This window comes from Sinocyclocheilus grahami, unplaced genomic scaffold (genome assembly GCF_001515645.1).
Source record: "Sinocyclocheilus grahami isolate Dianchi unplaced genomic scaffold, SAMN03320097.WGS_v1.1 scaffold133.1, whole genome shotgun sequence".
In the NCBI taxonomy this organism is placed as follows: domain Eukaryota; kingdom Metazoa; phylum Chordata; class Actinopteri; order Cypriniformes; family Cyprinidae; genus Sinocyclocheilus; species Sinocyclocheilus grahami.
This window is the reverse complement of record NW_015505312.1, coordinates 670,561-685,900: the sequence shown is the minus strand read 5'-3', so window position 1 is coordinate 685,900 and position 15,340 is coordinate 670,561. Positions and strand designations below refer to the sequence as shown.

Sequence of the window (15,340 nt, the reverse complement as noted above, 5' to 3'; positions counted from 1 at the left end):
TACCATTTATTTATATTTTGTTTTCTTTTTAATTTATACACATTAAATATTACATATATGCATGTAATAAAATGTGTATTTGTGTATTTCGTTTAGATCTTAAATTTCATATAAGGTGGTATTAAAAAGGTCTTAAAAAGTCTTAAATTTAACTTGTTCAAGTCTGCAGAAAACCTGATGGACCATGAGCTCAATAAATGTCATTTCTGTAATGTAACAATTTTCACCCTATACAGATATTCGAGAACTGATCCAGGTAGATGACGTTATGGAGGATGACTCTCTGAGATTCGGCCCCAATGGAGGACTGATCTTCTGTATGGAGTACTTCGCCAACACCTTTGACTGGCTGGAGGAGAGTCTTGGTCATGTGGAGGATGACTACATACTGTTTGATTACCCTGGTAAGAGGTGATGTACCAGATATATGGTGCTGTTGTGGATTGGCATGGATACAGAGCATTGTGTCCTCTGGACTGCAGGTCAGATCGAGCTGTATACGCATCTGCCTGTAATGAAGCAGCTTGTGGAGCAACTGCAGCAGTGGGAGTTTCGCGTGTGTGGAGCGATGACAAAAAATTAAATGAAGGAAATGCAGCAAGCATGGGCTGGATTTTTTGCGATTTGGGTAAGAAATTATTGAAATAGTAAAAACCTAAATTTTATGTTTGTTGTCATGTTTTTATCTAGTTTATCTCTGGAGTTATGGCTGCTTTGAGTGCCATGGTGACATTAGAAATCTCACAAGTCAACATAATGACCAAAATGGATCTACTCAGTCCAAAGGCTAAGAAGGAAATAGAGAAGTATGTTCACCGAATGTGATCCATTTATAATTCACTTCAGCCTTGATTTAGATGGCAGACTGTGTTTTTTATTTTATTTGCAGGTATCTGGACCCGGATATGTACTCAATGATGGAGGAGAATTAACTCAGGAAAGAGAAATTCAGGAAATTAACCAAGGCCATATGTGGTTTGGGTAAGTTACAATTACAAAGATTATGCCTCAAGGCACTGATAAATACAGTGGGGGGTTTTTTATTCTAAAAATTGTGATTACAAATAAAAATGTGATTTAAAAAAAGTTTCAGGTTTGCTGTGCTTGTTTGCTGGACTGCGCAATTTTGATTATTTACCAATATGACTACAAACTGATGATAATAATAATTATTATTAATTAAAAACATTGAACAAAGGAAATATATTACTATTTTAATTGTACTAAAGCAATAAAATAAAAAAAAGAGTATTTAATAATAATAATATAATACTCATAATAATTTTATTTTACAGTACAACATAAAACCACAGGGAGCCCTAAAGCTCTCCTTTGTTGGCTACAGGTTTATAAAGTTTCTTGTTACAGATCTGGTGAAATGCTTTATTTAGAAGCACACAGCATATATATTTATTTAAATCACAGCCTTACCTTTTTGATAATTGCACTAAGTACTTTTTGATTTTGATTAGTCGGTCAGCCCTAGCATCTTTCATAATCCCTTTTAATGTCAAGTTTACAATCGTTCTGTAGTAAATTACTAAGACGGCACAGTATGGTTCGTTTCCTGCCCTTTGACCGCACTGATGAGGAGGGCATCAACATTGTCCTGCAGCACATTGATTTCTCCATACAATATGGTGAAGACCTGGAGTTTAAAGAGCCCAAGGTCTGTGCATAAGATTACTGCCATATGCTATGAACTGATGTTTGATTCAAATATATATTTCTGTAGCTTGTTTATTATCAAAACAGTTGTTTAGACTAAATTAGTTTTAGATTACAACTAAATTTGTTCCTTTTATTTTTTTCCAGGAAATTGATGGGGAACCCAGTAACACAAATTTCGACGAGTTCTTCCAAGACAGAGACGATTCTTGAGATCACACTTGAAAGACAGCCAGATTTGTTCAATTAAGGGTTTCATTTATTTAATCTATGTTTTGTGTCACTGTCATTCATAATGTCATTAGTTGAAGGATGCAACCATAACCTGTGCAATGCCTCTTGATCTTAACGGGGTTTTATAAAATGTAATCCATTTTTTAGAAGTGCATATTTATTTCTGCAATAAAAATATGGAAATTACAAATGTGGTGTTTTAATTTTGATTAAAAATCCAGCCATTACATCTGTCACAACCCAGTGGTGTAGAATCCATAGGCAACATTGTGAGCAGTTTTTACGGGCAACTATTTTGAGCAATGTTGCTCGGGCACATTTTACCATTGAGAATGGGTAACAATTTTCTATTTATATATATCTGGTTGTGGGCCCTGTGTCTCAACTGGGTGCCTGTTGATGGCAATATTGCTCAAAACATTGCCCCGTGTATCATCAGCCTAAGAAACACATTGATGGAGACGTGGAATAGTAGCTTATCATTATGAGGTCTTCAATAGTGGACCGTTAAGATTATATATTTGGCCCCATTCATCAATATTTGGTTACATCCTAATGTACTTCCTATGTTGTCTTGGTAGGTACATCAAAATGGTGTGTGTGGACATTTTCTTAAATGGCACATGTAACATATTTAGATTACTTAAAAGAAGTGATATTAAAAAGATGTAAAGACATTTTGAGGGGAAAAAACAACTGAGGCAAAGCTGGTATCCTCGGCGCCCCCCAGTGGTTATGGTGGGGTATTGCACTGGAAACTTCCTGTATCGGTGTTGGGTGGGACAGTCACACACAGCGGAAGCGGCGGCTCGCAGCGTCGACATATTCATTTTGCCTGCAAGATTTGGGACATATTGCGCCAAAATGCCGGTAAGAAATCATTAAACGTAACAATTTAGACGGTGAGCGCAATTGTTTGTGTTATGAGCAGTTTGTTGTGCCACGTTTTAGAACAGCGGCGAACTAGAAATATATTTTAGCGTTATTAGCCATAGAGCTAACCTACTCTGGCCGTTTTTCTACAAATGTAACAGTTTTACAAATACATATTTTATTATGTTTTTGATATTTATGCATTATTGCCAAATATGTATATGTAAGTGTCAGAAATGTGTTGTTAGAAACAGAATTTGTGCATCTGTCCATGATGCAAACAACTGGAGTTCCTCATTTGCATTCAGCTCAGTGATCACTGGTTTTCTTTAAACGTTGGTCATTTTAAAACAAATTTGCTATATTAAAAAAATATTACTTAGTAACTCTTGTATTTTTTGTGATGTCCCACTCTCTTCAGGCTTACCACTCAAGCCTGATGGATGCAGACACCAAACTGGTGGGGAATATGGCATTGCTGCCTCTCAAAACACAGTTTAAGGGTCCTGCTCCTAAAGAAAGTAAGAAAGTTTGCTTGATTTCAGGCAGTCCTGTGAGATCAGAGTTGTATGTGGTTCTTCCTTAAATGGCCATCTGACAAATCGACTCTTCCTTCCTGTTTCTATATTCAGCCAAAGACACAGATATTATCGATGAGGCCATCTACTACTTCAAAGCCAATGTTTTCTTCAAGAACTATGAAATTAAGGTAAGACGGATGACTGTAGCATGCTGTGCTGAGCCTAAAAAATGCCTTGTGTGTCTTAACATGCATTCATAGTTCTGACCTGAGAGAGAAGAATCCATATTCTCACTGTATCCTGATTTAAACTCTTTATATATGCATATACACCGTTTTTTAATACCTCTCATATGTCTTTTTATTTTATTGTTGAGATTTTATATTGAAATATTCACTTTTATACTTTTGTTAGAATGAGGCAGATCGAACTTTGATCTACACCACTCTTTACATCTCTGAATGCCTCAAGAAGCTCCAGAAGGTAACTGTTGAAGAATAAAAGCTTCATTGTATATTTCAAACAGTCAGTGATGAATCATTTGTCAGGTGTTGTTCGTTTTTCTCATAGTTTATTCTTCATACATTATCTAACTACAATCTCGTAAATGATTTATAGTGCAGTTCAAGGGGTCAAGGAGAGAAGGAGATGTACACGCTGGGAATTACCAACTTTCCCATCCCCGGAGAACCTGGCTTCCCTCTGAATGCCATGTATGCTAAACCCTCTAACAAACAGGAGGATGGTATGGCACAGTGAAGTCAAAACTTACTTAGGTCTAGTTGTTTTGCACATCCACTAAGACCTTCATTATGATGAGTTTATTAGCAGTTTTATTGCTGATTACAGAATTGACCTAGATACTGTGTTTTTCTCCTGGACAGAAACGATGAGAGCTTACCTGCAACAGATCCGACAGGAGACGGGACTGAGATTGTGTGACCGTGTGTTCGACCCTCAGACAGACAAACCAAGCAAGGTGAGGCATATTGAAATATTATTTATCAGTCAAATCAAGGTGATTGACAAAAGCAAGAGAGGTATTTATAGGCATTTTATTCATTTAGTTAATTGATTACATTTTTTGTGCACTGTGACATTTTAATGACAATTAAGAACAGTTTTCCTCAAGTCTTGTTACTGCAATGCAAAAATAAAAGTTAATTGTAAGAGGTTTTTTATATTTTTTTTAACAGGACACATATTTCCTCAAGTTATATGTTTAAATGAGTGTTTTTAGTTTTTTAGGGTTTTGTGCATTGTAACATTATATTCATGACATATAAACACGTTTCCTCCCAAGTCTTGTTACTGTAATATTACAAACCAAAAATTGTTGCGAAAACACATTTTTTTTATATTGTGGCAAGACATTTAAGCAAATTTTTTTTCTGTCCTGTTACTGTAAAAAGTTGTTGCTTAGTGATGGGTTTTTTTTTTTCACTGTGACATTATTTTCATTTTTATTGAACTAAGCACATTGCTTGGTGACACTGAAATATAACTTGGACATTTCGTAACCATTTTTTAATTAGTGTCTTATGTGAAATGTTTCAAATTCATGATATTAAACTAAATTCAAATGTTGATCATTTCTATTCATCTTCTATAGTGGTGGGTGTGTTTTGTGAAGAAACAGTTCATGAACAAAAGTCTGTCTGCACCTGGCCAGTAAGAAACCACGCAGGATCTCTCTTGGTGTTTCTGCGTGGGATGTGGATGGATTTTTTTCCTTTAATGTGTATGCGAGTGTGTTTACCCTGAGATTTTTTTTTTACTGCCGATTATCAAGTATATTTGATTTCTGGCCTGTCATATGAAACAGGAGCCGATCAAATAAAAATCTGTTAAAGAGAAACAGCTAGGCGATATCTCTCATTTCTAAGTTTTTCCATCTAATATCTAGTATTTTATCTCCGCCTTATTTCAATTACTAAAAATAATTCTTAATCGTTTCAGTTAACAATAACAACACTGCTTGGTGTGTAGTGAGTTCATAATTGTTTTATTTATCCAAACTTAAAGTGCATAAATGATTGCTGCAGAAAGAAATGACATTCCTCCATATTTAGTTCCTCAATATTCTACCACTCAACACCACTGAATCAAATCAAAACATGACTGAGACCAACTGGAAATGCACGACTTATTGCTTAAAATAGTTTTCTGTCTTTAGAACAATAGAATTACATTTGCATTAGTACACAACACCCAACAAACCTGACACAGACATGATCCTAAAATATGTGTTGCCAAGAATCGTATGCACCTTTAGAAGTTAGAGGTAACTGCTTTTGACATGACTGACACAAGACATAAACAACAAGACATAAGGACAAACACTAGATACGTAAGACAAATGCTACATTTTAATGAGCAATTACATGATGGGACATTTGGGGAACAAAAGAGTGAACAGGATAGTCATAAATGTGATTTCAAAACTACATGTGAGGGAAACATCACAAACAAATGACTGCTAGAGCTATGGTACAATACATCATATTTACATACACAAAAAAATACAGCTTTTGAGCTTACCATTTATACAAAAAATATTCTCTCGGTCTCATGCAAATATCTAACTTTTTGGTTTGTCCAAAAGAGGATTCCAGCTCAAAAACAGACTAGACATTGAGACGGACTTCTGACCACCACACAGAATATGAAGAATATCAAAAACTTTAGGAGTCAGCTGTCCACGAACGTCTTTAAGATGCCAGCATGATAAAACACTCAGTCAGTTGAAGGAATGACTCAATACTCACTCATTAAGTGACTTACCGTCACTTACTGGTAGTTTAGTTGAGAAGTATGTTGAAAAGTATGCATTTTTCCCCTCAACATTTCTTATTTGTATACTCATAAATGCATTTAAAACATTAATCTCATAACATTATTTATTGCAGTTGTAATTATTGTTATTTGCAGTGTAAATTATTTAATCTGACTGGTAGCAGCCCTATAGTGTATATTGAATTTATTGATAAATTGTAATAATTTGACATGTAAGATGATGCATACATCTAAAAAGGTTAAAAATAGGCCTTTGTAAAGGTAAATATGCAGATTTAAGTATGTAAAAGCTGATAAAACACTGATAAAAATATTGCTTCAGAATAAATTGTTTACTCCACCAAAAATCTCAGTGATGCAGTTATTTTGCGGGGATATTTTGTATGGAATATTGTCTGCTGACATTAAAAGTTTGCTGTATATCGTAGTTATAAATACCATTTATTACAGCAATTATATTTTGTTTTCTTTTTAATTTATACACATCAAATATTACATATATGTATGTAATAAAATGTGTATATCCATTACAGGTTTAGGTGTTAAATTTCATATAAGGTGGTATTAAAAAGGTCTTAAAAAGTCTTAAATTTAACTTGTTAATGTCTGCAGAAACCCTGTGGAGGGAGGGGTTCTTGCAGACTAATCACAGCGCTTGCGGTCCACGTAGAATTGACGCGCTGTTAGATTTTTGGAGAGGTGCACGTCAGGCTACGGCGTATGGGTGTGTGTCTATGCGTAAGCTACGGCGTAGGTCCGACGCAGAAGTATAAATCAGCCTTTAGTATGACCTGAACCATTTGATTACCATCCCAGAAAGCCCGACCCAGTTTTCCAGTCTCTCTAGAAGTATGTTAAGATCGACCGTGTCAAACGCAGCACTGAGATCTAGTAGTACCAGCACTGATATTTTGCCAGAATCAGAATTTAAGCGAATATCATTTATTATCTTAATGAGCGCTGTCTCTGTGCTGTGATGCGGTCGGAAACCAGATTTAAAATTGTCCAGGTATCCATTTGAGTTTAAGTATTTGTTCGTCGTATGTCCACGATTGTGTGTAGGTTCATGCACATGCTGGATCAGGTCAAAAGTGTTTAAAACAGTTATAATTTATTTTGTAGTTTTGTTTTCTGCATTATCTATGTGAATATTAAAATCCCCTGCAATAGCAAAACAGTCAAACGCTGAGGAAATCATTTCTGTGAACTCTTCAACAAAGGCTGGAGAGTATTTTGGAGGCCTGTAAGTAATGATAAACAGAATGCATGGAGCATTCTAAGCAGAATAATGCAATTTAATATTGATACCCCCAATTAGCTGGTATGACATTCATGCAGGACCTGCTCTGCATAGCTGCTGAGCAGATTAGCAGTTCTGAAATGGAGCTAATGTAGAATTATTCAGTCTGTAGAGGTGTTACATGCTCGTCAAGGCCAGTTATTAATCCACACGTTCTTTCATAGAGGCACAAAGAAGTCCATGTAAGATCCAAGCAAAGCGACTGTGAGCCCGGAGAAAAACCAGCACGACGACAGAAGACTGAATTAGCCAGAGCGTGTTGCGCTAATCCGTACTGTATAAAATGGAGTCTGTGTTATCAAGATTGAAGATAGGCACTTAGAGTAAAGTAAAATGAGTATCAGGCATGAGTAAGCCTGATTAAGATGGAATAAGCCTGCATAAAACGAGATGAGATGGGCGTGAAGCATCAGAGTGGGCTGAAGGATCAGGGTTGAGACAGGGCAACATGCATTATGGAGGAGAGAGATCCTTAAGCTCAGTGGATCAGGCCTGCCCTGACAGCGAGAACAGACTCATATATATACACACACAGCATACACTTACACACTGTATGAATATACATGCTTATATAGTCTGGCAGGGATCTCTCTCACACACACACACACACACAAAGATAGGCAGAATCCGCAAACACTGACTATGACTGCATACATTTACTCTGAGGGTGGACTGGCATATATTCTGGTTGGAATATACTAAATCCAACCTGCTGAGAAATAAAGGCGGGTTTCAAATAAGGTCTCTTAAGGCACTACCTTGTTCTCTTCTTTCTTTCCTGCTATGCTTATACTTTTCATGCTCTATATTAAAAACCACCATCATACACTTACCCATATGAAAGAAAAATCACACATCCCTTTAATATCTCTTTAATATCTCAATCGTTTTAGTAGATGACAAGAATAAATGGGGGGGCATAATAGTAATAAAATTTTAGTCCTGAAAAAAAACACACACCAGTGATTTCTCTAGGGATCTCGACAATAGCCCCTTTCACACAGTAATGCCAGTAAATTGCCTTAAAATTACCGGAATGACTTTACTGGTAAATAAAAAAATGCGCTGTTCACACAGGCAATGACGTTCCATCTTTTTACCGGTAAAGTACCATTCACACATCAGGTTCAAAATACCGGTAAATTCTGTGACATAATTAACTGGAAATTAACTCTAAACATCTGTGCCTACCGGTGTTGTGTTTGTAAACATGGAGGGGTATACGTGGTCAGAGTTTTTGTTGATGTTTTCATTTTTTTGTCAAACATTCACAATCATGCAGCTGCTTTTGGCCCAGAGACATTGTATAGATTCAAAACGAACGACACAGTGCGGATTAAATGCGTTATCTGTGTCAGAATGTTACTGTTCTGAACTCATGCATGCTCATACCGGTAATCTCGTTCTGCATTCACACAGAGCACATTACCGGTAATTTACTGGTGATATTACAAATTCTCATACCGGTAAACAAACTTGCCGGTATTTTTGAAAAGGTCCTGTTCACACATGACCTCTTAATGGTAATTTACCGGTAATTTACCTGTAAAGACTGTTTGTGTGAAAGGGTATAATGCCTCAAACTGTGTTCATATTTGCCAAAAGCATGCAATTAAAAGCCACACATTTCAATATGAACATTTCACATCAAAGTTTCTCCAAACCATATATGCTATCAACAGTTTTATATCTCTACACTACACTCTACTATATATCAATACTGTCATTCATGTCTATGTCTTTTTAATCATGTCTATGATTTTTAAGTTGATAAATGTCCATAAAATCTCCTGAGCAATGAAGTAATTTTTAGTAATTACATTATGATTGGTAAATCATTACAAAACTAAAAATCTAATTAAGCAATTAATAAGCTAAATAATTCTTTAGAACTAGTTCTTTTTAATAATTCAAATGAGATTAATCGATTTGCTAAATTTTTGCAATGACTGTAAACAGTAAAACAGTTTCAACACAATGTAAGAAAAAAAAAGAGATTCTGCCAGGACATTATCCTTTAAGTTTACAGACATTTCCCGGTAACACTTTATTTTGATCGTCCACTTTATACATTCTACTAACAGTAAGTAACTTTGCAACTACATGTCAACTAGCAGTCATTAGAGTATTAGTAGACTGTCTGCTTAATATCCTCTAACACTTTAGTTTGATGGGTCCTCAACATACTGACTATAAGAAACTGAGACCCAGCTAAGGAGTTTTTGCCTCTGTAGTGGACATTATATTTTAGTGAGTTTCTCTGAGACCTCACATGTCACAGTTTTAAGTCTGGATGTCCTGTACAGAGCGCATGCAGGGCTTTCCAGAGATACCAAATGATTGGATGTTTCACCATGGCCACTCCATCTCCTTGTTTTTTTTAAATGGCTGACATTAATTTAGTGATAAAATTGTACATCCTTATGGAAATATGATAATATTTTTTAATTATAATTTAAATTTGATTAATTTTCAAATTGTTTGTCATAAATCAACATCTCAGGAAAATGTTATGGGGTTTCAAATCAAAATATGACTTCCTGTTATGAAATAGGACATCATTTCAGACATGTCCACTGTAGAGGACACCAGGACTAAAAGCATGTTTATTATACATTTTGGGAGACAAAAGAATTGAATAGGAAAACAAATTATATATCAATATTCTTATGAAATATTAGATATTATTATGAAAATCTGGCCAATTACTACTCCCATTATTACACTTCTTTTTTCAACATGCTGTCCCAACAGCACTTTAATATGCAAATTAGATACAGTGTACAGATAACATTGTGCTTAATGGGAAAACCAGTTTATGAAACTTTTACACACGTATTGCATAAAGCAAAATGGTATATCAAATCATTTTCTTATATATTTTATAACATAGTTGAGAACCATCCTTAAACAAAGTTAGGTATAAAAAAATCCTGAAACCTAAAAATTGATTGGTGATTTAAAAATAAAATTCCCATTGTTTTTGCCTTTTCATGTCTATTCTTGTCATTTTATTTTTTAGAAAAACTGAGTCCTGGTGTCCTCTACAGAGGACATAGCATAACAGATGAATAAAAAATGTTTTAAAAATATTTTTTTTTTTCAAAAATGTTATTTTACAATTTTTTTCTTATGCTAAACAATGTAATGACATGAAAAAATACTAAATTCACAAAGCTTTTTATTTCTGGTTCTCAGGAGAACATGTCAACGTATTCTACTAACCCTAAACCTAACCTAACACCATTAGTAAACATTGTTAGTAGACATGTAGTTGCAAATGAATAATAATTAGTTGACATGTAGTTGCAAAGTTACTTATAGTTAATAGAATATCTACAGTGGACTTTCAAAATTAAGTGTAACCCATTGCCCTAACCTTAAACCTAATCCTAATTCTAATCCTAAAAGCAATACAATACCCTAACCTTAATTCAAAATAGAGGTAAACACCTGTGAAAAATTCCTTTAACAGTATATTATGCCCTATTTTTTATATTTATTGTTGATATTCAATAAACAACACTTTACACAATTTATGTAACTTATTCAAAAACATAAATGCTAATTTATTTGTCATTTGTCATTTAAATATAAATTTTTTCCATTATAAAAAAGCATATAAAACAAGTAATGACAGTTAAATAGATGAATACTTTTTCATCAACTGAAATTCTTCATCTAAACAAATTTGGTTGGCTAAAATGAATCAAACAATATAAAACCAATTCACCTTAGAGAATGGGGGAAAAAACCCATACATACATAAATAATAAACAGGCTAACTAAATCTGTCCTCTCTTTGAACCTACCTCAGGTTCAGAGACATTTGGCACTCCAGAGGCAAGTCTCAGTTATATTTTAATGCCCTGGAACAGATGGAGGTGAAGACAAGAGGTCACATGTCTATAGGTGGTGTGAGATGGCATCAGTTGACTTGGACACCACTGAAAGTGGGAATTAATTTTCTTGGTTGTGGTCCATGTCGCCACAACTCGCAAGGTCTCTGCAATCCATAAACCTGGAAGTGAGTTCTGTCTCTGGCGAAGTCAGAGAGCTTCTCTACAGCATGAGACTGTTTCCTAGAAGCGAATGTGTCTTTTGGGGGAGTTTCAGCTTTGAACCTGACCGTGCGGATACACTGCAGCTCAGGCCCATGGCTCAGCGAAACAGACCAAACAGAATTTAGAGCTCATCAGATAATAAACAATGCATCAAAGCATCATTGTTCACTCTGCAACACATACACAAGCCTGTGAAGAGTATCATCCAACTTTCTCCAAGGTATGAGAGCTCTTGTTGGATTATTTGTATATGAGGTGTTTCAAATAGATCATTACCATCTAGTAATTACCAGTTACACCCACACTGTGGCTCTTCACCCATCCATGAGCCCACGTAGAGAGGCATCTCATCCACCTCCACAGCTCTCTATATACAAACAATGAGACAAACACACACTATTCTATCGAACAACATCCTTCTCGCTTTTTGCACTACCTCCATCCATCCCCAGACCTCTCCCTCTATTGTATGTTTTCTGTATCTGTTCATGTCTAGCAGGTCCTTAGTAAATAAAATGTTAAAATACATTAAAATGTATTAATGTTAATTTGAATAAAAATTTAAGTGTTTCTTGAGAATGAAGGAGTTCAAATCTCACGATCTCTCTCACTCTCTCTCTTAGTCAAATTAGCTCTGGGGAGTCCTAGAGATCTTCTGTAAAAAATAGATAAGCCATAAAGGGATCAAATGATTCCCACGCAATATCTAAAGCAATATTGTGAACCAGTGAGTGTAGAGTACAGGTTAGACCACAGAGATTAATTCCTGTTGACGGGAGTCTAATGTGGCCTGGACATTTTAGTGAGGTGTCAATGACGCTTTGCCATGGGTGAATGTTGATTCAAGTGCTGATGATGTTTCCCTTTTTAGCTGTTCTTTTTTTTCCCCTTTCAATTCAGTCCTTCAAATTATGCTGTATTGCAAGGCGAGCACTGCATTAATATTCCTCTTCTTTTTATCACAGTGTTTACAAGGCAGACCTGTACTGACATTCCTCAAACATTCTATTTTCTTCATCTTCTCGATAAGTTTATGTAATTAATTCAGCTTGAACCATTTAACAGAATTCAGTCATTTGACACCATTCAAACTTTGTTTTGTAGATTTTAGCCTTGGGCGCTCTATCCATTTTGGCTTTTACAAACGTAACAATTTTTTTAAAATGTAAAATTCATGTTCAAAAGCCTCCCTTTGCAATTCAGAATGCTAATAACAATTACATCATCGCTGGCCAAGATTTTGAATTTATTTGAATCCATTCAAAACCTCAGACAGCAATGACTTTATTGCATTATTTGCTTACTGAATTGCAAGTGCTCTTTCTTTGCATTTGTTTGGAAAATCATTTGATTCATATTTTCATTCCCACATCTGCAAAAGAAGCACAACAGACACTTAACGTGTTAATTCTCATTCACAATCAACAGAAAACAAGGCAGATGCTGAACATCATGACAGCAAAGTTATGCAGAAATGAAGTCTAAAACCTAAGCCTACGTAAACTGTAACACTATTCTTTTGCTGCCGTGCAAACACCAGTATTTCCTTCAGGAAATGCAAATCTAGTTCCTATTCAAATTCCTGTCTGTGTAACCTCCTCTCTCTTTAAATGTCACATTTTTCATCCTCTCTATTATAATTTCACTCACCGGCTCACTCTAGCTCCTGTTTTCTTTCCTCCAGCTGGCTCTAGGACAGGAAGATACCCACCCGTCATCTTCCTTCCCCTCGTCTACGTCTAAGTCCTCCTCCTCAGCAGACTCCTCCAAATCTCTGGGGGTTCTGGGATCTCAGGGTTCAATTTCACCCCTGAGTCGCTGGGTGATGCACAGCCGCGGCCGTGCCGCCAACACTTCCACAATGGAGCTGCCCTATCGTTCGCCGGTGCCCTTTTCCAAACAGGAATTTTGGGAGATGCTGGGCAGCGATCTTTTCAAATCAGACACGGACGCATCGGGGAACTCGCGTGTCAAGCGCCGCCCACCAATCGTCAAAACGGGCAAATTTAAGAAGATGTTCGGCTGGGGCGACTTCTACTCCAACATCAAGACGGTGCGCCTCAACCTACTCATCACGGGTAAGATTGTGGACCACGGGAATGGCACTTTCAGCGTCTACTTCCGTCACAATTCCACCGGCCAGGGGAACATCTCCGTCAGCCTGGTACCTCCGGTGAAGGCTGTGGAGTTTGACTTGGAGCGCCAGAGCGTGGTATACCCTAAAGACTCGAAGATCTTCAACTGTCGTGTAGATTACGAGAAGGTGGACCGCAGCAAACGCACCTCGCTCTGCAACTATGACCCCTCCAAGACCTGTTTCCAGGAGCAGACACAAAGCCACGTGTCCTGGATCTGCTCCAAACCCTTTAAGGTCATTTGTATCTACATTTCCTTCTACAGCACAGACTACCGACTGGTGCAGAAGGTCTGTCCAGACTATAACTACCACAATGAGATGCCCTACCTACCCTCAGGCTAGAGCTTCGTGGAGCACTGGTCTGGGGTAAGGAGGGCTGGTTGGGGGGAAGGAGTTGGTATACAAAGCAACAGTTCTATTACGGATGTGAAGATGAATGTGCAATGCTTATATGGGAGGTTTTTTTAAAGGACACAGAAGTCCTTATCTAAAGACTCTTAAGAAACTTATCACTGAGCTGATATGGAACACCCCCTCGTGATCTGAACATCACAGGTGGTTCTCTAAAAGGTGAATGTACAGTATTTGAAGTGCTGCAGTTGATGTCTTGAAGACCCTCTTAAGCAACCTGGCAAATGTGACTTGCAAAAACACATATATGCAAAACCAAATGGTCAGGCCCAGGTGCTCAGGGTGGAAGTGTCTGCTACATCAGTCCGAGTCCCTGATTGGCTGCTCTCATCAGTTTCCAGTGTTGCGGTCTTCTAATTAACACTTAGGAACAAGAAAATATGTGGGTCACCACAGGCTGCTATGCAGAGGTGGAAGACGTTGCTGACTTGGTGTACACTCTTAAAAATAACGGTTCTTTTTTAGCTTCTATGGTTCTTTAATATCCATGGAACCATCCCCCCCCCTCCCCCCTTGAACCTTTACTTTTAAGAGTGTAGCTTGTTTTCCCAAAAACAAACACAGCTAACACAACCTAACACACAAAATTTACATGACTCACTGACACTTTTTTCGCATCTGTATATTAAACACAAAAACAAAGGATGACACAAAAAGAAGACTAAAATAAAGCAAGTGCTGTAAATGCAGAATGCAAAAGTCTAAGAGCAAAATTACCAGATTTCACAAAAAGATAAAAGCCTCCCCCCTCCCTAATATCAATGAGAAAGAACGAATGCAGGATAGAAAGCACTTTAATTAAAAATACAGCACCGAAAAAGAGATGTTGACTCTGCATTGAGCCCAATCTCTCTATTGTTCTGACTGTTAGGGAAGAGCAGAAAAGACGTTTTGTTTGGTCAGGATTCCTGACTTTGTGCTGTGGTAACTGTTCTGCTGAACGCACGATTGCTTCGTCCTTGTCTGAACATTCCCTTACAGAGAAAAAACGATAAATATTTTTATGTTAATTTTGCATAATTTAATCACACTGCACTGGGAGAGCTTGTATTACATTATGAGATTTACCTGGCCAAGACCTTTTCTGGATGTAAAATTACCACATTAGATGAACGGCATTCAAGCTGACCTTCAATGGTAACTGTTTATTGATAATTGTTGTGAAGGAAAATCAGTTATATAAAATTCAAGTGGATTTAGATAAAAGATGGGCAGACCTTTTATGTTACCAGCCAAAAACAGGCCAGGTGAACTTAAGTCATCAGGGAAGAAATGACGGACAGCAGTGGGAGTTATGACATCTGCAGTGACGAGCAGGTGTACATGACAGAGTGAA

General features: G+C 36.8%; 2 protein-coding genes and 2 long non-coding RNA genes across 4 annotated transcripts in view; 3 read left to right on the top strand and 1 right to left on the bottom strand.

The window, feature by feature from the left end:
* The window catches only part of LOC107590804 (uncharacterized), a 12,950-nt gene extending 12,643 nt beyond the window's left edge, over window positions 1-307 (bottom strand). Inside the window, exon 1 of the long non-coding RNA XR_001609825.1 lies at window positions 235-307. This is a non-coding gene — a long non-coding RNA (uncharacterized lncRNA). The remainder of the gene's footprint in view (window positions 1-234) is intronic.
* Window positions 1-14,511, top strand: part of LOC107590800 (neurexophilin-1-like) — a 51,146-nt gene extending 36,635 nt beyond the window's left edge. The window contains exon 2 of the mRNA XM_016279712.1: window positions 13,141-14,511. Within this exon, the coding sequence (XP_016135198.1) occupies window positions 13,141-13,935 (795 nt within the window). The 3' untranslated portion in view covers window positions 13,936-14,511. The remainder of the gene's footprint in view (window positions 1-13,140) is intronic.
* Window positions 594-2,076, top strand: LOC107590803 (uncharacterized). The gene is made up of 4 exons (XR_001609824.1): window positions 594-806; window positions 890-981; window positions 1,534-1,669; window positions 1,816-2,076. It is a non-coding gene; the product is annotated as an uncharacterized lncRNA (long non-coding RNA).
* On the top strand, window positions 2,662-5,207 carry LOC107590802 (actin-related protein 2/3 complex subunit 3). Its single transcript, XM_016279713.1, has 7 exons — window positions 2,662-2,772; window positions 3,197-3,296; window positions 3,408-3,484; window positions 3,711-3,779; window positions 3,915-4,041; window positions 4,181-4,275; window positions 4,909-5,207. The coding sequence occupies exons 1-7, from the start codon at window positions 2,767-2,769 to the stop codon at window positions 4,969-4,971; spliced, it is 537 nt and encodes a 178-aa protein (XP_016135199.1). The 5' UTR covers window positions 2,662-2,766; the 3' UTR covers window positions 4,972-5,207.
* Window positions 14,512-15,340: the final 829 nt, after the last annotated feature.

Coding starts and splice junctions, on each gene's coding strand:
- LOC107590802 (XM_016279713.1), top strand. Junction 3,297..3,407: donor GGGTCCTGCTCCTAAAGAAA/GTAAGAAAGTTT, acceptor TTCTATATTCAG/CCAAAGACACAGATATTATC. Junction 4,276..4,908: donor AGACAGACAAACCAAGCAAG/GTGAGGCATATT, acceptor CATCTTCTATAG/TGGTGGGTGTGTTTTGTGAA.